This window comes from Mchenga conophoros, linkage group LG13, assembly GCF_057382185.1.
Source record: "Mchenga conophoros isolate Kocher_MC1m ecotype Shallow Benthic linkage group LG13, M_conophoros_male_GT1.1, whole genome shotgun sequence".
NCBI classification, from domain to species: Eukaryota; Metazoa; Chordata; class Actinopteri; order Cichliformes; family Cichlidae; genus Mchenga; species Mchenga conophoros.
The window spans coordinates 23,267,815-23,288,794 of record NC_140538.1 but is presented as its reverse complement, the minus strand read 5'-3'; the positions used below and the strand labels follow the sequence as shown (position 1 = coordinate 23,288,794).

Sequence of the window (20,980 nt, the reverse complement as noted above, 5' to 3'; positions counted from 1 at the left end):
TGGCCCTCCCTGAGCCTGGTTCTGCTGTAGGTTTCTTTCTGTTAAAATTGAGCTTTTCCTTCCATCCTCATAAAAGTGCTTGCTCATAGGGGGTCATATGATTATTGGGTTTTTCTCTGTATGTATTATTGCAGAGTCTACCTTACAATATAAAGTGCCTTGAGGCGGCTGTTGCTGTGATTTGGCACTGTATAAATAGTTGAATTGAATTGAATCTAAATCCATGAGAAAAGCAATTAGTTTTTAAACAGTCAAAAATCTCTCATGGTAGCAAACAATGACTGTAGAAATGACTGTTTTCTACAGTCACTGGTAGCAAAAGTACTCCTTTCAATCCTAAGAAGAGGAATAGGTACATTTTGGTGGATGCCCTATTGACGTCCCTGCTTTTTTGCCACGCTGTACCCGCTCACCTGACGGACAGCACAATTTCACAATCAAACAACATCTTAGTAATAGCTACGCCTCCTGGATTTTTTAACCAATCATGTAAAGATGAGCAATCAAACAGCCAATCGGACAGCTCTGACATTTTTTTCAGACCCGCCCCTTGCCTGGCTTGACAGACAAGTCTGTAATCCTCAGATCCCAACTGTGACATCGCTGCTTTTATTATTACTGTTCTGAGTGTTTCATATCGGCACATTACAAACATTCTGTAATTTGTGCCTTTCCGCATTGCATGCTGATATTAACAGACTTTATGCCAAACGGACCCTAGCTAACTTATTAACCGGTAACAACACAAGGGCCATCTGACGGTACACTGAGCTTGTTAGCCAGCTAGCTGCTGATTCTCCAGTCGAACTGCCCTTTGTCTTTTCAGGCAAGTCAGCTAGCAGGCGTTGGTTTCTTCTCTCGGGTAGTTAACCCAGGATTTTGGAGTTTTGTTTTTAATTTTTCGCCTGACAGGAGTGAAGCAAACCAAGATAGGCGGCTTGGGAACCAAGATGTCGAACCGAGTGGTGTGCAGAGAAGCAAGTCACGCCGGGAGCTGGTACTCTGCTTCGGGTAACTGTCAATGAAGCACCATCCGCGTTAGCACACCTTGTGCTAGCTGGCAGTCTTATTTGTTTGTTTTATGCTTTGTGTTCTATTAGTTTTTGAGGCTTCCCATTATGCGTAACTTACTGTCTTTGTAACTGGGCTCCTGGTGGCTTGCCACCGCAGAAATGAATAGCCAGTGTCAGGGCTGTAACGTTAGTCCATCCGTTTTTTTTTTTTTTTTTAAGTCGGCTATCTAACTGTTATCGACTGCCGTCTCTGTATTATCCCATTTGGTGTACGATTGGTTTGAACTTGTTCAGCACCTCCTCCTCGGATAGTGCGTGGAAATGTCAAAACAAAGCATTTTTGACTATCAACTCAACCAACGCTAACTTGGCTAATATTGCAGAACTTCCTGGCCTACGTGCTAGCTAGCCAGCTACACTTAAGATTTCCCGAAGCTGATTATTGAGCATTATTGTGTTCTTGTTGGTGTCTGCCCCTGATCCGCTTAAGTTATGTGTACAAATGCTCCCTGTCACAGAACAAAGGATTGGGTAGGGCAGGGCAGAAAGCTGAAGGTTCATGTTGCACCCCTTCCCCCATTTCACAAGCTGTACGCTAGTTTATTTTTTTTATTAAATCCCAAAAGGCTGCCCGATTATCCATTAGAAACTGCCATTTACAATCCTTTTTGAGACAACATATAAAGCAGATAAATACTGAAAACAACAAATGCTGAGCTAACATTGATTACCGTGATTCTGGTTGTTTTTCTAACAAATCATTCAGTTCTGTGTGCTGTTAATGTTGTCAACTATTGACACTGGTAAACATGAACTTTAGTAGTTTATACTGTAATATAGGCATTGTATTCCAGTTTAGTTAATCACGTTTAGTAAGGTTAAAATTGGATTATGACACAGTATAATGAGCTCCAGCTTTACAATGACAGTTGCCCAGCATATAAAAGATTGACAATACTATGTTAGGCTTTGTCAAGATGGGCTCTTATCCATTTCTTTCCCGTTCCAAAATAACTGACAAGGAATAATGAACTGCTGTCACAGCTGGATTTCAGCCCAGTGCATTGCTATTACAGTGCGACATTGGTAGGGATCTAAAATGATTGTAGCCTTATCAAAGTGTATTTGGACTATTTCTACAATTATCATTTGATTTTGTGACCCCTCTTTATTCTAGTGTTAGTCTACTCTAGTGAAATATACAGGTATATATCTTTTTTTGTTTGTTTACTTTTTCAGGATCCCAGCTGAATGCACAACTAGAAGGCTGGCTGTCTCAAGCACAGTCCACCATCAGACCCGCTAGAGCCATCATAGCACCGTAAGCACACATTAACAAACAGAAGGAAAATGTCTTCTGAATGTGTTCAATGCCTTCTTAATTGTAATATGGCTTGTTTTTGTTTGTAGCCATGCAGGGTATACTTACTGTGGTGCTTGTGCAGCACATGCCTACAAGCAGGTTGATCCCTCTATTACGTAAGTGATCCTGTTTTCTAGCTCTCTTCCTCATTTAAGAAGATGCTTTGCATGATTGTTTATCTTAATTCCACTTTTTCCACAGACTGAGCAGATGTGAGTGTAGATAGCAGAGTAAAGAAATGTTGGTGCTGTGCTTTTTGCAAAAACAGCTAATGAAATAAAGTTCTGTTGCCCTTCAGTCGTAGGGTGTTCATCCTGGGACCTTCACACCATGTGCCCCTCTCTCGCTGTGCCCTGTCACCTGCAGACATCTATAGAACACCCCTCTATGACCTGAGAATCGACCAGAAGGGTATTCACTGTTTTCAAATATGTCTTACATCTTAACTTGTGCTATAATTTATTTATAGGTATTTTGCACATCCTCATAAAAGGTGTTTTGAGGATGTGCGGTGATGTGAGGTAGTAACATGACAGTTTGGATAACATTTAAAGTGTAAATTTCATGTTTTGTGCCAAAAGCAAAGTGAAGAACTTTTTTTTTTGGAGTCATTGCTCTTAAAAATGTGAAATGAAGCAAGCACAGAGCTTCAACATACAGACCTTATGCCAGTTTGGCAGGTGATACACTTTTAATGATCCTCCAACGACCAGACATTGCCTTGACTCTGTGGTCAGGGCTTTCTTTTTATTTTTTAGATTTTCCTCAGCTAGGCACTTGTCAGAATTCTAATCTCACTGACTTTATCAGTAGTCGTGACTATGAAAAAATTCTCAAAATAAAGTTAAATCTCTCTCTTTCAGTTTATGCTGACCTCTGGAAAACTGGGTTGTTTGAGAGAATGAGTCTGCAGACAGATGAAGATGAGCACAGTATTGAAATGCACTTGCCTTACACTGCTAAAGCCATGGAGAGGTAATGCACATGAGTGACATTCATTCAAGTGGAGAATCAATCTATGCATTTAAAGGGAACTGTCTGAGAGATTGAAGCTTTTTCTTGACTGTTTCTGACAAAAGTAAATACAAGGTACAAAAGCTCTGTTACTTCTGTTCTCTTATTTTCCTTCACGTCCTATACTATGCACCAGGCACTATTGTAAATCAGAATCACACTGGTGCAGGGACACATGGATGTGCATAATTTATACAACCTTCTGTTAGGTTGGCTGGAGACAGAGCCATTTTCATGGTTCTGAAAAACAGGGATCATGTAGTAGAACTTGAACTGAGCTAGGTGACTCCATAATGGGAAATAACAAATTGAAATCACACCATTGATGTTGACCAGTGAGACTAAAGTCACAAAGTTGTTGTTTTTAGCATGTAAAAGTCCAAGTTATTATTATTGATGTTGCAGCCACAAAGACGAGTTTAGCATCGTGCCTGTGCTGGTGGGTGCGCTGAGTGAGTCAAAGGAACAGGAGTATGGGAAGCTGCTTAGCAAATACCTGGCAGACCCTTCTAACCTTTTCATCATCTCATCTGACTTCTGCCATTGGGGTATGTACTGACATGACACACTGAAAACAGCAGTTTGTGATGCAAGGATAATTTGGTCTAAATGACATAATTACTTGACTGTACCCAGCTGTGTACTGCGGTGTGTTTCTCTCTTGAAGGTCAACGGTTTCGCTATACATACTATGATGAATCTCAAGGGGAGATCTACAGGTCTATTGAGCATCTTGATAAAATGGTAACTACTGAGATATGTAAGATATAACATGTAATATAAAATGTTGGGGAAAAAAGTGATTGTAATTTTTTTTCAATGAAAAGAATAAATCTGATCTATTTCACTGAGAAAAAACACTTTCATCGGCCACATGCACGGCTGCTGTGGGTAATTAAGCACATATAAAACGCGCACAACCAATAAAAGGTATTGGACATGGCATTTTGAAAATCTCATGGCCTTAATGAGACAGTTTATTTGCTTGTACAAGTCAAAGATTAACTAAATTTAATGATAAAAAAAACTACTGAATAGCAAAGAAGATTTATAGATTTTTCTTAGGGTCATGATTTTTTGTGATAAACTCCAAAATAATTTGTATATCAATTAAGTACAGTATATAATGGACTCTGATGAGACTGATATATTGTTATATTGGTAGGGGCTTAGATATTGGCCATTTAACTACTTATGGATATCAGTATCTGCATTTATAACTGCCAATTAATGAAAATGTGAAAAGTGAAGAAGAAAAGGGAGACGTCATTCAACCACGCACAATTTGTCCACTAGAGGGCACTTACCAATTTACTGTGAAAGCAAAAAAACTACACTGCCATATTATCATAGTAAGGACTCAAATTTACATATAATCATGTGTAACTATGAGTGTGTCTCTCAAAGAAAAACAATTATTGGCCAATATATAGAATTTTTAAATTACACAGTATCAGTGTGAAAAATCTTATATCGGTCAGCCTCTAGTATATTACATGAATATAAAAAAGGAACGTGACTATCCAAGCTGATTTTCACTGCAGGGTTTCTGATTAATGACAAAGATCGTTTTATTGCACATGCTGATTCATTGTCATGACCTACTTGGCCAGTCGCAACACCTAATGGAACTGAGCCATTATGAGTGTTATTCATTTCACTTATTATTCCTGCTGCGGCGAGTCATAATGTGTTCTTATCCAAAAAAGATACAAATGTTTGCAGGTATGAGGGTACATTTAAGGTTTAATTTCTTTCTGTCTGTCAAGGGGATGGGCATTATAGAGCAGCTGGATCCCATGTCTTTCACCAACTACTTGAAGAAGTATCGCAACACCATATGTGGGCGTCACCCGATTGGAGTGCTGCTAAATGTAGGTAACCCAGGAAAAAGTCTTACCAAGTGTATTTCACTCACACTCGTGTTATTAGGTACACCCCCTTAATTCTTCATTACATAGATTCAGGATATTGACATGATGGGGGTGTGGATGCCATTTGAATACAGTGAACTCAGTGTCATGTTTAAGAAACCAGTTTGAGATGATTGGAGCTTTGTGACATTGCACGTTATCCTTCAGCCATCAGAAGATGGGTACACTGTGGTTAAAAACAGATGACCATATGTTTGCACATACTCAGAAAAAATACTCACACTGTGGCGTTTAAACAATTCTCTGTTGACACTAAGGGACCCAAGGTGTGCCAAGCAAATACCCCCACACACCATTAAGCAAGGATTATACTTTCTGCATCCGTGAGTTCACTTGGGTCCCAGTGACATGAATTTTGTCATCAAACAGTTTACTGAAATTGAGGAATTTCGATGAGCATCCCTAAATAAGAGCCTCAGTTTTCTGTTCTTGGCTGACAGGAGTGGCGTCCTGTGTGCTCTTCTGCTGCTGTAGCCCATCTGCTTCGAGGTTCGACTTGTTGTGTGCACAGAGATGCTCTTCTGCATACCTTGGTTGTAACTAGTTGTTATTTGAGTAGATGTTGCCTTGCTATCAGTTTGAAGCAGTCTAGTCATTCTCCTCTGACATCAATACATTTTATTTCTTTTTCGAGCCATTCTCTCTGAACTTCATGTCTGTGTGCCCAAATGAGTTGCTGCCATCTGATTGCCTGATTACATATTTGTGTTTATTCATTTTTTGTGTGTATATAACAGTCGTTGATGAAATTCATGTTGTGGGCTGACTTTATTTGTATTTTTCAGTTTGACTGATAACCCCAAGTACAGAATCTTCAATGAAATGAGGTTTAAACTACATGTTTTAATCAAGAAGTCAGCATCCTCATCAGCTTTTCTATACAAGAAACACAGAAAATACAGAATCTAGATTCATCTTGAGGTGATCATCCAGAAAATCCTAAGGAAATATTACGCTGTTATTTGATTTTAATATAACCTTTCAACGTAACCTCTAGTCCCACATGTATGACATCCTTCTGGGCTCTGGAAGCAGTGCTTTCCAGCTAGTCCATTCGTCGTGACACCCCTATATTTCTTGTTTGTTTTTTATTTTATTTGGAAAAGCTAAATTAAGATGTGACATGAGGAGGATAGGTCTTAGTGCTACTCAGGTCCTCTGGCCAATGGTCAGTTGACATTCAGGATCCAAATTCATGTCCTTGTCGAGAATAATTCCCTAAAACGAGCCAATCTGTCATCGTTATCGTCTTTGTTTGTCTAAAGACTCTTGCTGTGTCCCATGATGTGAATTAGTGCCTAAGTGGATTTTGCTGTTTTGCAGGCTGTGGCTGAGCTGAGGAAGTCTGGTCTAGAAATGAACTTCACTTTCCTGAACTACGCCCAATCAAGTCAGTGCAGGAACTGGCAGGATAGCTCTGTGAGTTATGCTGCTGGGGCACTCATCGTTCATTGAGGTCAACTTTTTGCAGGGGCCACTGCAACGCCGCCACCCTGCCCTTACTATCTATCGCCATAACCCGACCTAGACACCCTCCCTCTCACCCCCCTCCCCCAGTTATGCCCACTATTTGCAGGAAGGACCTAGACACTCAAAGCCAATACAGTCTTCTTTCTGTCTCTCCCTCAGCTCTCCTCTGCCTTTTCTCCGCCAGTTTGAAGTGTGTCTCAGAGCTTTTGGTTGAAACATTTTGCTTGAAGTGCAGTTTTGAGATTTTGTAGGAGCAAATGGTTAGTGGAGATGGGAAGAGTATGCAGTGTTTTGGCTTGGAGTAAGCAATGAGAGGGGAAAAATAATCTTATTTAGGTTTTTGCAAGGACTGTAGTCCTCTTAGTTCCCTTTTATTTTCCTGACTAAACAGATTTGAGTTGTAAAAATGCAATCTTTATATTTGGACTCAATCTGTTCTCTTGTAATTTGCCTCAGAATAAGAATTAAAATAAAACTGCAGATATTAATGGAGACTATTTAAACGTTGCCAGATGAAAATGGAGTGTTTTGGCTGACTGCTTCAAGCTACATGCGATTTAAACTTTGAAAACAGTGTCATAGGTAATTACTACCATTGCTCAGCATGTGTTGTAGTTGCTAACAAAGGGCTGCACCCAACAAAGTTCACTAACCCCCCTTACTGTACAAAACCAAAAACAATATTATTATCCTTTTAGTTTATTAAACACAATATTTTAATCATATTTTATTCCTTTTTGTTTTCCTTATTTAGTAGTTTTAGATGTGATGATATTTACTCAATTAGTGTGTAGGTTTGAACAAAAGCCGAGTCGTCACTTGAGCTCTAAAGCCATCAGCCAGTTTGCCCAGTAAACTAGTGTATACAAACACCGCTTCCTGACTACAATCCCATGCTTTCTAGCATGCTAGAGCCAAACTGCAGTTATGTAGAAATACAATCAACGGTGGATATTGTGTGCGTGACTCCATCTATGAGACGTCCAGTCTCCGTTTACAACTCCACCCCGACTTTCTGTAGTTACTGAACTGTCAGAATAGGAGAAAGACAGTTTTGTTACACATTCAGCAACATTTCTTTTTGTCTAAACAACAGGCAAAGCACTGAAGACCACAATGACTTGCTTAAATAAGATCTGTACCTCTCCCCAGTGCAATGCGTGGTAAACCTTATCTGGATTTTTTTTGATTGAGGAATGCCAAAATTTATTGGAAAAATGTAAGTTTTCATCCTTATATTTGGTTTACAGTTTGGAGAATTCATTTCAGAATTACTAATGAGACAGTGCAAGTGTCTCTTAGGCAAGTACTGTGCACAAGGCAATTAAAGATGGCTCGAGTATTAATATCAGCACAAATGCTTTCCTGGTAGTTTTAACAATCTACCCGGTGTTGCTCCCTGCTACGTTTTGGATTTATCGGAAGTGTCAAGCACAAATATTTTATTTACTAACAAGCGAAATAGTTGCTGCCTGAAATAATTCAGTTTCCAAAAGAATGCTACATGCAGACCCCCCCCCCCCCCAGTGATTTTTAGTAGCAGTTTAGGCTTTTAGTACCAGTAACGATAATAGGCACACAAATGTCTGCTGTCCTGTTGTTTAAGATTGGAACGTCACTTTTCTCTGACTTTTGCTGCTAAAGTTGAATATTCCTATTTAAGCAAAGCAGTCCTCTAACATTAGCCCCTCCCCTCTTGGCACCAAAAGAGGCACCACACTCAGCATTAAACTACAGCATCTGTTCGAATGAAGTGGGCACAGACTGAAAGATGAAATCCCAGAATGGCTTGACCTCTATTGCTAATTTAAGGGAAACTAGTAAAGCATGACACACTGTGCTATTGTGCCTTTTATCACTGTTGCACATATACATATAAAGCATATTCTCACTTTTAGTCTTATTTTAGAATGTGTACTTGAGTTTTGTTTTTTCTCACGTGTACCCTCCCCTTTGCCTATTGCCCGACGGTGTCTCCAGCTCGCCCGACACACCAGGAATATTCTACCTGTCCCCCCCGTCATCCGTTGGTCTAAAATGGCACCAACTGTTATCTCCTTTCTCCAGCAGGGAGTGGTATTCCTCTTTCTGCTAATCACCTCATTCCTGTAGAGAGAGACAAAGGCTAAACCTCAACACTGTTAATTTTCTGTTATATGAATATTTGTTTGTCTTTTAGAAATGTTTTTTGTATTTCTTGTTTTGTTTTTTCTTTTCTTTTCTTGGTTTGAGAATTGGAACTTACACGTCACAGACCTAAAAATATACTACTTAACTACTCCCTTAATGGAGTTTTTTTGATCTCAGGTTCCACTGGTAAAGCATCCCAAAAGGCTCTTCAGATGAGGCCGAGGATTCATGTAACAAAATGAGTAAAATGTACTGAAAAGCTTGTCTGCTCTGGTGTCTCGTTCTTCCGGTTTTTACAATCACAGAAAACGCACTGATCTCATACATCCATGTAACTTCTCAGTCACTGACTACATTGAAACCAATTATGTTTTTCAATACCAAACACTAATTTTCACCCCAGTTTACCAACTAACAGACATAAGCGAACAATAGGTTTACAGTGCAGCTTCTATAATAGACATCCTGTGCAAACTACATCAGTCATGAAGCAATTTTAAGGCCAATGTCACCAACAGGGGGAGGCAGGTTGCATGACAACACTAGTGTGTTTATTTTGGGAGGTAAAATATGTGAGGACTTCAATAGTCAAGTTTTTGTTTCAGATAGGAACCGATTCCACTTTGTGGTCATTTTCAAGGCTATAGTTTGAGTTGGTGTTAAATTGTACTGTTATACTGAGAATTATTTGTTATTTAGCCCATTCTTACTAATGGAGAGATGGTGGACAGAATATTACAAACACTAATCTGAAACTCTTTCAGCACCAATTGATCATTAAGTTCTTTTTCAAATAGGAAGGACACATTCTGGAGCAGTTTTACTACACTATAAGGTTTCCAAAATGTACCTATTAAAAAGGCAGCCGATTGTGCTTGTGTGTATTTGCACAAAACTACTACAGATTGTGTTGCTTTTTAAGTCTACCTTGCTTTATAGTACATATTTCTACTAGTTTTTTTACATATTTGACCACTGAACTCAAATTTCCTTTTTTTTTTTAAAGAAAATGTGTCTATATAAGTGCTGTAGCTGTGACTTGACTAATGAACTCGGATGCTAGATAGCTGCTGCTGGTTCCTTACTCATGCCATTTTCCCACCAGAAGCATTTGATCAGTTGTAGAAGGAGTCATAGTACAAGTTGAAGTTAACAAGAATTCTAACCACCAATGCTAAGTCTTTAGTTACCCTTCACTTTTTAATTAACTTGGTTGGTTGATTATTTCTTTGTTGTAACCTTGCTTCTGGGCAATAAATCTTGTACCGTTCAAAAGCCTGTTTATTTCCCCTTAAATGGTCCCACATTCGTGGAGATGCATTTGCGGGTTGTGCACATGAAAAACTTGCCAAATCATCTCTGCCAATGTCAAACAGCTTATTCTGCTATTGACTCTTGTTTGATGTCGTTTATTGGACTGGATCACTGAAGTCTGAAGAAATAACACCAAAAAAAGAGTGAATAGCAGAATAAGCTGTTTGGCATCAACAAAAAAATTTAGCAAGAATTTTATGGGCTCAACCCACATACTCAACTTTGCTTCTCAGCCCAATTGTATCCCCTTAATGCCCTTTCCTTACTTTTTTATGTGAAGTTTATTTTGCTTTCAAGGAGGCAGACTTTGTTATTTTTAGTGCAAAAGTTCCTCAAGCTCTCCGAAGGTCTTTTGGAGTTTTTCTTTGGCTGACATTGGCTGCTTTTTCATTCATTTTAAGTGCAGTCCTTGTACCTGATCTTTTTCAGAGGAACTTTGTTTTGTTAAGCCACTTAATACTGACTTATTATTAAATAGACATAAAACAGGCAACATAGGCACTTTGTTGCCAGCGGCCTGTCACAAATACACATAATTCTTTCACATTTCTTTGGTTGAATATATGAAAGAAGCTTGGAGAACTCTTCTTGAAGACTACTTAAAGAAATGACAAGAAAATTTGACAGAGATATAAACGGCATTTCCATGTATGCTTGCACCTTTCAGTTCATTGCTGCACCTATTTCCCATTTTCCTAGCAAAGGTTAAAGAAATGAGGGGTGGTTTGATACTTTTACACAGTATGTTTACTGGGGAATGAACATCAAAGACAATACAAGTTAAATGGTGTTGCACAGAGTGCTGAATTTTTATGTTTCCCTCATTTTCACATGTATTTAGAATCCATGTGAAAATGAGGGAAATGTATCAAATTTCTACATTTGCTACATTTCTACATTTCCTGATCTGAAAGAACAGGTTCTGATGTTCTGTAACAGTGACCTAGCTGTGTGCTTGTCATGGTTTTATTGAGGCTGAATACTTCAAATGATTAATTTCAGTACTATATTCATACAGAGTTGAACATACCAAAAAAATGAACTTTTTGTGCAAATGCATATCATATATATCATCTGATCACTGAACTCTGAAGCTAGGTACATTTATATAATCTATAATCAGGATTATAATCTGGACTTTGACTTTGCTATAAATTTTTGATGACTTCAGTCAGTCCTCCTGTGCCAGCTGTACCCTCTTGGTGGTATTTAGTAGGAGAGAAACTCTTACTCTAAAGCTACAGGACTCTGAACATTTACCCTCATGCCTTTTACATATCACTTGGAAATACAAAAAGAGCAACATAACTGAAGTGCACTTCAGGGATTGCCATGTACATCTGTAAGCAGTGGTGGTTTTGAGCACTTTGGTTACCTCTCATACTCAAACTTGTGGTGACTCTTTTCATGTGTGTTACAGCTTTTGGAAATGTGACAGTTTAACATCAAAATGTCTTCCAAGACAGAGAAGGCTAATCGAGACATTGCCTCTAGCAATGTTTGTACCTACGCTCTGAAAGCTCAACCTGTCAACAGCCTGATGAACACACACACCTCTTTCTTTATTTTGGGAGGAGTCTGCAAGGCGGTTTACATCCATTGAGCTTCATACATATGCTTAGTTCGCGAGTGGAAACGGTCACAGCAGTTTTTACCGGCTGAGGCGAACACTTGCTAGGATGCACTGCCATCAGGACTTGGTGAGCTTTCTCAGCTGTGGACTTATTCTGGCAGGAGTTTGGCACCTGGTTTATCACAGGAAGACACAGAGCTCCTATGGACGCTACATGGCATGCACTCCTGCTAGAATGGTTCCTGCTAGACTAGCCTGGTTCCTTCAGGAGATGCCGGCTTTCATCATCCCTCTACTTTTAATGCTCACCACGCACAAATCCACAATTATGGGGAAGTACCTGCTGCTAGCGACCTTTTGCGTGCACTACTTTCAAAGGTAAAAGCAGAAAAACAAGTCAGCTTTGTGCCATTTGCTATGCATGTGAAGGGAACAGGGAACATGTATTCACGACAGTAAACAGTCGTGAATACATGTATTCCTATTTACAATATTCCTATTTAATCTTTCCAACATAAGTGATCAACTTTGATGTTATTTAAAAAAAGGAAAGTTAAAATCCCTCCTCTCTAACAGTTTGTCTTTTCTATTTTACATAAAACAACAAAGACGTGGCGTAATCATCTTTTAGCTGCTGGATGTACATTACGTATTGAGACATTTAGTGAAAGCAAGAGACAAAATTTCAGATGGGGACCTAAAAAGCAAAAGAAAAAAACAAAAGGAGGTTTGAAAAGGATTTTTCCTGCTGCTATAATTCAAAACAACACTCTGAGGAATGCTTTCCTAACCTCCCATGAAGAGTGGAGCTTAGTGGCACCATTTTAGTTTTCACCTTAATGCCAAATCATTTATACAGTGTGCTTCCAGTGGATTGTAAAAACACAGCTTTTTCTGCATCTATCAGCATGGAAAAAATGTACCATTATCCCCGTCTTTTGCCACCCCTGCTGCATCTACCATTTTGTTCCCCAATCATAGAACATTTGTGTACTCGCTATTGATGAAAGGAAAGCCTTTCCCGCTGAGTGTGATGGTGACAGCGGGTTTGTTCTGCTCTCTAAATGGTTTCCTGCAAGGACACTACCTGCTGCATTGTGCCCAGTTTGATGATGAGTGGTTTACGGGCTATTGCTTTAAAATTGGTAAGTGGAATATTTACTCTTTGGATGTGAAAGTCAGAATCTAATTGTGCTTTTTTTTATGTCTCATATACTGAGAATTCTTTTTTTGTTGTTGTTGTTTTCAGGTTTACTGCTGTTTTACATCGGCATGGCCATTAATATTCACAGCGACTTTATTCTATGCAACTTGAGGAAACCAAAGGAAGTAATATACAAGATTCCTACTGGTAAGAGACAGATTAGTGACCAAACTCCCACTGTGCTTGTATTAACCTGCAGTCTACTTAATCTCCTGCAGGAGGTCTGTTTGAATATGTGTCTGGTGCCAACTACTTAGGGGAGATTGTGGAGTGGTTTGGATACGCTGTAGCCACCTGGTCTTTTCCAGCACTCTCATTCGCTCTGTTTACCCTCTGCTTCATTGGACCAAGAGCCTACTACCATCACAGGTGCCTAAGATATTGATGTGAAGGAGTCCTGACACAAATACTAACCCCTCAACTAAGGATTTTACCCACATGCTGTTTCTAAACCGTTGTTGTTTCTTCTGTTGCAGGTTTTATCTTGAGAAATTCAAAGACTATCCCAAGTTTCGAAAGGCTTTAGTTCCTTTTATCTTCTGAGGGAAAACATTCATGTATTGCAAAAAACTGTTTACCGTGGTCTATAACATGTTATACAACATTGTTATTAGTGAGGCCTTAACGTGGAATAGTCTAGTTAGCTTGGTTTAGTTAGTGTTTGTATTTAAGAAGGTAACAAGGTGAAGTGTATCAATAGTATTTGCAGCTTGTGAAATTTATGCATGATGTATTAATAAATGTATTTGTCTTGTTTATTACTGATACTCATACAACCGAGTTTCCAAAAGTCAGGAATGCTGTTTGAAATTAAATCAAATGTAAGAATCCACTGATTACCAATTTTACCAATCTTGCTTCAAAACTGCTGGTGCCATAATTTTTGGGACAATTTCACAGCTTTTGTAATTTTGTGTCCGTAGACCATCACAGTGGGATTAAAACTAAACAAAAAGATGTTCGTTTCAACTCAAATGGTGTAACAGCAATAGGACCATAGCCCACCATTTTCAGTTGTTGTGAAAGTAACTGGAAACTTAACAGACAGCCGGTTTCAATTGGCCAGGTGAGACCAGTTCTGTCATTATTCTGTGACAAATGAGATAGAGATTTGGAGTCGATCCAGTTGTTGAATTTTACATTGGAACTTAACATGAGGTCTAAAGACATGTTGATGCAAGTGAGGCCCTCATGAGGCTGAAAAAAGGAAAGTGTAAATTAAAAACAAACCTCTCTGTTTAAGAATGTACCAGCAAAATGAAAAGCCCACAGAAGGCAATTACAGTATGTGATGGCAAATTCCTTCTTTGATTAAGAAAAACAACTTCTCCACCAGTGGAAATGTGCTACTAGTATTTAATGAAGTAGCAGGATGAACTGTGAAGCGTACAGGTCAATACTCTCTGCTCCAACTCAGCCAGATGTTGCAAAACTGATAGGAGACCCTTTCGCAGTGCAAATGGAAAATAACCCAGAGGCTACTGCCAAAGAAAGACAAGAGTTTCTCAAGGCAAAGACATGGGATATTCTTCAATGGGCAAGTCAGTGACTTGATCTCAACCCAACAAAGCGTGCTTTTCAGTTACTGAAGACAAGACTGAAGGCAGAAAGTCCCACAAACATGCAGGAACTGGCTGCACTGAAGGCCTGGCAGACTATTGATGTTGCCTAAGACTGTTTGTGAGCCACGGTTCAAATTCAAAGACTATCCCAACTTTCGAAAGGCTTTGTCCATAGGCTCTAGACTTCAAGCAGCCATTGACTACACTGGCTACAAAGAATTTTTATCCAAGTTTTAAAAACAATCTTTATAATTAAAAATTTATATAAGTATATATAAAACCTCTTGAATTAAAGCTGAATATATGCACATCTGTCACATTTGATTAAAAATCTACTTCGTTGGTTTACAGAGGAAGCATTACAAAAACTAATGGACCTAACTACAAGGCTCCAAAAAAACCCCCCAAACTTTAAAGTTACACTTTTTAAAATCAGAATACAGCATCAAGTCAGTGAATCGTCTGGGATATTGAGCTGGTCAGTTCAGTAGCAGAGGGGGTTGTTAATCAGTTTCTTCATCAGTTTCCTCTTTGATGTTAATGATATTAACGACAGGTGCACTAGATGGGCAACAATGAGACGAGCCCCAAAACAGGAATGGTTTTACACGTGGAGGACACTGACATTTTCGCCTTTTCTGTTTTGCATTTGGCTTAGAGTCAGAGTCACTACTGGTAGCACGAGGCAATACCTGATACCAGAAGGTTTGCTGGGTTTCCCATCACGGTCTCAAGAGCACGGAGGAGATTCCAGGGGACAGGCTCTGGGAGAGCTGGACAGCTGTGCATGTAAAAGGTCCTTAACACATCAGCAGGACCGGTATCTGCTCCTTTGTGCAAGGAGGAACAGGATGATCACTGTCAGAGCTACAAAATGACCTCCAGCAGGACACTCATGAGGGTGGTCTAAGGGCCTGATGTCCTCTAGTGGGCCCTGTGCTCACTGCCTGGCACCGTGGAGCAGATTAGCATTTGCCATAGAAAACCAGAATTGACAGGTCCACCACTAGTGACCTGTGCTTTTCACAGATGAGAACAGGTTCACCCTGAGCACATATGACAGATGTGAAAGGGTCTGGAGAAGCCGTGGAGAATGTAATGCTGCCTTTAACATGTGGGTGGGTGGGTGAGTGATGGTCTGGAGAGGCATATCCACTGAGGGGTACACAGACCTTTACAGGCTAGCCAACGACACCATGACTGCCATTGGTACCAGAATGAACCCCGGACGATCTGATTTCCTCGTGTCAGCATTGTTCCCACATCATCATAATTAATGTTGTTCCAGGTTCAACATTGCAAGTGACCAATCACCTTCTTGTGACGTCATTCCTTTGCGACTTCGAAATACCCGCCTTCGAGTATTTCGAAATACAAGTGAAGAAGCGAAAAACCGCCGCCTGTCCGCCGAATTTGAAGTCAATTTAGGATACTTTCCTTTAATAAACGGTAAGCATTATACATATGTTCCTCACTTGGCTTGCTGTTTGTTTGCTAGCGATAGGCTACTTGACGACAGCATTAGCTAACCAGTGTTCCCCAACTTTTTGGGTGTTTCGTGGCCCGGGGGTTGGGTCAGGCAAAATTGCAGTAGCTTCCCTGATCATTTTACAAACATAAGTGAAGAGAATCTGGACTAAAAGGCCTAGACTTATGGTTGTGTGCTGAATCTATGAATCAAACTATCACCTGGAAACATAATTAACTGGTCCATAGCTGTGAAACTGGACATGAGTTCTTGATTCTATGGAGATTAACAGTAATCCAGAAATTTACAAATTTGTCCTGGTACATCGCGTAAATGTTGTCCCTGGGACATCATGTAGAAGTTGCCCTGGGACATCGTGTAAATGTTGTCCCTGGGACATCGTGTAAATGTTGTCCCTGGGACATCGTGTAAATGTTGTCCCTGGGACATCGTGTAATTGTTGTCCCTGGGACATCGTGTAAATGTTGTCCCAGGGACATCGTGTAAATGTTGTCCCAGGGACATCGTGTGATAGCTTGTAAATAATGGAATGAAAATTATTGATTGTTATTAACTTGTGAAAAAGAAGTGTAACAAATCCACATGTTATGTTCTTACACCCTTACAGAAACTGTGACTCCTTCACAATGTCAGGTAAATGTCAACTCATGTTGAATAATCAACCAATCAAGCCTTTTATTATCACATGCAATGTTACACGTACAACTGCAATGAAAATTTCACCCCCTTCTGACCATACATATATTGCTTAAACATCACATTGGGAAGACAGGTCGGAAACAGTTAGGAAGGTCAGAAAACAATTTAATTAATAGATGAGGGGAGAGGAGGAGAAAAAAGAACTACAACCAGACAAAGCTCCTAGAAGACTGAAATGGATGATGGTTGCAGCATGCAAAAAGAAAATGATATCTGTTGACTACAGCATATGCTTTCTCACAGATTACCTTGTGGGAGTAGCTGGACCAAACTCTATTGGTATTTCGAGTTTGAAATCCCTGTTTGACCAGACTAACATTTCAGATGAGGTACCTCTTGACATAAAAATCCTTTTATGTTGTCATAAAACTAATGTTAAATTCTGCTTTAAATACACTTTATTGTACAATTTACTTAATGAATCGTATTCCTTAGTTCTGTTTTTATTTATATGTATTTATTTATTTGTTTTATAAGGTAATAGATGGCCTAATCTATTTGCAGTGTGAGGTATGTTGAAAAGCTTGTTTGATCATAATGACATAGCATGTTTACGTTTTTTGTAATGTATTTGAAAACATAGGTGTATTTATGTTATTTTTATAGAATTTCCCTCACATTTATCCAATACCAAGCCAAATCACTGGAAAAATTTTGGATGGGTCCACAAGAGCACAAAGTGCATACTTTTTGAAGGTATGACTTGGACTGTGGTAACTATGTTCTTATTACAAAGGGTTTATAAGTTGCCACTATAAACAAACAGCATTTTCCAAAATTGAAGCCTTGTCAGAAGAACCTGAAAAATACCTTTCTGAAACCTTTTCTGTGTAAAGACTTGTTCAAAAGCAATGCACACAGATTAAAACATTTCTGTCTTGGCCAACTGATAAAGAACACCAAAAATTTAGTGGTGCGTGTTGAGTCTGTGGTCTTGATTTGTTTTGTACACACTATAGAAATTAATTAATGTAAACAAAAAATGACACTTTCTATATGTTTGTGTATCTGCAGAATTAATTACAAGTCTCACCTGACAAGCTTTTGCAGTTTTGCAGTGTCATTCTTGACAGAAAAACATACTTGTCACATTATTTTTATTTCCAGAAAAACATCTTTCAGATGTATGAGAAATTGATTGGAGCCTGTCTGGAAAACGGCAGCCACTGGACCTTGTTTGTAAGTTGCACAGATTTTGCACTCTCTAGTGCATGATACTTTTCAGTGTCCCTCATTAGGAAAGCTCAAGGCCCAAGCCTACCATATCCATCTTTTTACAAAACAGTTTTGTGACATACCCAAGAGGACCATAGTCTATATGAATTCATTTGGCGAGTCGGAGGTCAGAAAAAGTGCGGTGTTGAAAAACTGGAGGTAATTAATTAACATATTTAACATAACATATTTAATTTAATTGAAATCATTACCGAACGTGGTTATTGATTTCTCTATATGCTTTTTATTTGTAATAACTGCGATCTCTCAGCTCATTTGCTTCAGCAAGAGGCTGCGCTGGAGAGTGGACCTTGTCACATGTGAGCCACCCACATCAACAGGATGGGAACTCATGTGGAGTGCATGTCATAATGGTACTGAAAACTATAGCTTTAACCTATATACGTAATGTTTACATTTTTGCCTATTCAGTTTTTAAAGCCTTAGAGGCAGGATGGTAAAATCTCAATTTTTTTTGTAGATTGAACCATTTCAGCAGTAATGCTTTGCTTTGGTTGCTCTGTTTTTTTTTTTTTCCTCGGGGGGGGGGGGGGGGTTAAAAACAAACAAACATTTCTTTGTTAATCTAATTCTTTTTGTTCTTTTTTTTTTTTTCTTCTTCGTCAATTATTAGTTTGCCCAATCTCTCATTGACGGTAAAACACAAGTGGAGGAGTACAACACTGAAATCACAAAGCTCAGGTCCCGACTTTGCCACTACTTATTTTCCTCAATAGGTAAAGATAAAATTAGCTGCCTTCTTTTTCTCTAACATTGGAAAATGTAACTTGTACTTAAACAAATTATATTTTGCAGATCGAACTAGGAAGTGCAGTCAGTGCTGGTGTGTGATTGCAGCCAAAGACCGGGTACACTATGACATGTCCTTAGCCATATAGATTGTTTATTTAATGGACTTTGTTCATTTGTTTTTTGTTTGTTTATTTCTTCTTCTTTTTTTTTTTTTTAATTCACAGGTGCAGTGCCAGAAATGTGGTGCATACAAGCACATGCGTTGTTCAAAGTCTGTTTGTGGCATCTGTATCTTCTGTGAGAGTAAGTCACAATATAACTAAACAATGTCCAAAAATGTTTAAAGTGAATTTTTTTTTCGTAATTTTGCCTTTGCACACCAGGACTGTGTAATTAAAGTGGACGTTTCAAGATCCATTTTTTACACAAAACTATTTTAGACATAACTGTGTCGTATTGTGGGGATTTCTCTTCACAATTAAATTGATATAGTGCTGTTTATATCATTCTTCTTTATGTAACAGCACAGTGCAGCACAGCAGAGGGAAAGGAGTTGTGCAGCATAGTGGGTGGCTATACAGGAGGAGCAATAGAAGTAGCCAGTGAAGAATGTCATCAGGGAAAGCATCAGGCAGCGAATGACAAAGGAAAAGTTCCTAAGGGAGAGAACATCTGCAGCAAATCGACAAGTAACAGTGAGATAGGAAGACTGACAGTCAGAGATGAAGGTACACAGACTGAAGACAAAGAAAAAGAAACAGAAGTATACGGCACAAGTCTGAGTACAGATAATGCTGCTGCTGATGATGTTGACAGGATCGATGCAGATACAGAATTCCAAACTGATTCAGAAGGAACTAGTACAGTTTACAGAGTGCATGGTCGCTTATCTGTACCAAGCTCAAAAAAGAAAACCTACACAATAACAGAAGACGAGATCAAGCGCAGAATCAACGCAGAGAACATGTCAGTTCATGTTTTCAGAGGTTTGATTGGGGTAGATATACATTTCGTGATTTTGATGTCACCTGAAATAAATCCGGGTTACTCGTATCAATGAAGTGACAATGTGGCTGGAAATTGTGCATTTGCTGCAACATATACACAATTACACCATGTAAACAAAAGCATTTAACTTTGTGCGCGTGTGTGTGTCTCTCTCTGCTCTTTTGGTGTTTGCACTTTTTCTTTTTTAGGGCCGTAAAGCCAAACTGCCCGCAATGATTCTTGACAGGCCTAAGAAGGCCAAAACTAAAGTAACAGTGTTTAGTGTTCTGAGTGAAGAGGAGGCTGGGGAGCTAGCCCTCGGGTTTGCCGGAAGATTGGCCTGCGATGTCACAACAGACATGGTCTGTAAAGGCATCGACCATTCAAGTGCTGATATGACAAAGTAAGTTAGTAAAACAATATGAAAGTTGTATCTTTTTTGGTATTATTTGTCATTTCCCCGTATTTGGGTTATTGGTGTAACATTGTTAATCTTACTTTCTAATAACAGACAGACTCTTCTCAAAATCCAACACAATCTTAAACATGAGCTGACTGATTCCTCAACCTTCAGTTTGCTGACACACACCTTTGGCCCCGCTGCACTGGATTCTGTCATTTCATTCCTGTGTGAAAAACTTGATCTTGTCTCTTAAATAATGAAACCTTTTGTGACTTTTGTTTGTTCTGTAAATCAGAATCTTGAAAATTGTTCATTGTTGTTCTAAGTTTGTGTTAACTATTTGGCAAAAATGATTGGTTCCTAATCCAAACAGCATAATGACTGTTCTAACACATATCTTAAAAATGCTACAAAGAAAGAAAATTATCACATATGTTTCAATATGAATGTAATTGTGTCACACTCGGTTTGTAGTAGCTTTCCTGTTTTATTTTGAGTTTTGGTATGTTTACACTGTTATTTTTATTTCCCGTGTGTTCGTCTTCCCTTATTAGTTTTACTGTATTTAATTAGTCTGATTTAATAACTTATAATTATTTACTTTCCAGTGTGTATATATGCTCCTCGTTTGGATTATTGTTTGTTTGAGTTCTGCCTGTCTTTTCTATTAAAGATTTGGACTTTTGGACTATTAGTGGACCTCGTAGGTTTTTATTCTGTTCAATTGGTAATTGACTGGGTTTAATTTAGTGGCCTGGAAAACAGGCCGGAGGGGTCTGGTCATTTTAACCCCCTAAGACCCGAAATCTTCCATGGCATGCATTTTTAATTTCTCTTTGATATTTGGGCCGATTGGA

At 38.9% G+C, this 20,980-nt stretch overlaps 3 protein-coding genes across 5 annotated transcripts; all 3 read left to right on the top strand.

Moving 5' to 3' along the window:
* The first annotated feature begins 547 nt into the window (after positions 1-547).
* On the top strand, positions 548-9,186 carry memo1 (mediator of cell motility 1). Of its 2 annotated transcripts, XM_085297297.1 has the most exons (10): positions 548-826; positions 913-1,011; positions 2,253-2,334; positions 2,424-2,492; positions 2,675-2,787; positions 3,240-3,351; positions 3,796-3,938; positions 4,058-4,134; positions 5,160-5,264; positions 6,648-9,186. In XM_085297297.1, exons 2-10 carry the CDS (start codon positions 951-953, stop codon positions 6,777-6,779), a joined length of 894 nt encoding a protein of 297 aa, XP_085153423.1. In that variant the 5' UTR covers positions 548-826; positions 913-950; the 3' UTR covers positions 6,780-9,186. The 2 variants fall into 2 exon arrangements, with proteins under 2 accessions (XP_085153423.1, XP_085153422.1); XM_085297296.1 differs by having other exon boundaries at positions 549-1,011.
* Positions 9,187-9,324: 138 nt separating this feature from the next.
* Positions 9,325-16,878, top strand: srd5a2b (steroid-5-alpha-reductase, alpha polypeptide 2b). Its single transcript, XM_085297298.1, has 6 exons — positions 9,325-12,189; positions 12,793-12,956; positions 13,061-13,162; positions 13,234-13,384; positions 13,492-16,026; positions 16,674-16,878. Exons 1-5 carry the CDS (start codon positions 11,918-11,920, stop codon positions 13,556-13,558), a joined length of 756 nt encoding a protein of 251 aa, XP_085153424.1. The 5' UTR covers positions 9,325-11,917; the 3' UTR covers positions 13,559-16,026; positions 16,674-16,878.
* Positions 16,588-20,817, top strand: LOC146561309 (uncharacterized). 2 transcript variants are annotated; one of them, XM_085297295.1, is made up of 12 exons: positions 16,588-16,699; positions 17,243-17,275; positions 17,372-17,461; positions 17,873-17,944; positions 18,051-18,139; positions 18,252-18,354; positions 18,615-18,717; positions 18,797-18,849; positions 18,958-19,036; positions 19,258-19,730; positions 19,930-20,123; positions 20,232-20,817. In XM_085297295.1, exons 1-12 carry the CDS (start codon positions 16,649-16,651, stop codon positions 20,374-20,376), a joined length of 1,485 nt encoding a protein of 494 aa, XP_085153421.1. In that variant the 5' UTR covers positions 16,588-16,648; the 3' UTR covers positions 20,377-20,817. The 2 variants fall into 2 exon arrangements, with proteins under 2 accessions (XP_085153421.1, XP_085153420.1); XM_085297294.1 differs by lacking the exon at positions 16,588-16,699 and adding an exon at positions 16,882-17,094.
* Positions 20,818-20,980: the final 163 nt, after the last annotated feature.

Coding starts and splice junctions, on each gene's coding strand:
- memo1 (XM_085297297.1), top strand. CDS start 951: ATGTCGAACCGAGTGGTGTGCAGAGAAGCAAGTCACGCCGGGAGCTGG. Junction 1,012..2,252: donor GAGCTGGTACTCTGCTTCGG/GTAACTGTCAAT, acceptor TTACTTTTTCAG/GATCCCAGCTGAATGCACAA. Junction 2,335..2,423: donor GCTAGAGCCATCATAGCACC/GTAAGCACACAT, acceptor TTTTGTTTGTAG/CCATGCAGGGTATACTTACT.
- srd5a2b (XM_085297298.1), top strand. CDS start 11,918: ATGCACTGCCATCAGGACTTGGTGAGCTTTCTCAGCTGTGGACTTATT. Junction 12,190..12,792: donor TGCGTGCACTACTTTCAAAG/GTAAAAGCAGAA, acceptor CCCCAATCATAG/AACATTTGTGTACTCGCTAT. Junction 13,385..13,491: donor AGAGCCTACTACCATCACAG/GTGCCTAAGATA, acceptor CTTCTGTTGCAG/GTTTTATCTTGAGAAATTCA.
- LOC146561309 (XM_085297294.1), top strand. CDS start 16,882: ATGAGGGGAGAGGAGGAGAAAAAAGAACTACAACCAGACAAAGCTCCT. Junction 17,095..17,242: donor AGACTAACATTTCAGATGAG/GTACCTCTTGAC, acceptor TTGTTTTATAAG/GTAATAGATGGCCTAATCTA. Junction 19,731..19,929: donor TTTTCAGAGGTTTGATTGGG/GTAGATATACAT, acceptor TTTCTTTTTTAG/GGCCGTAAAGCCAAACTGCC.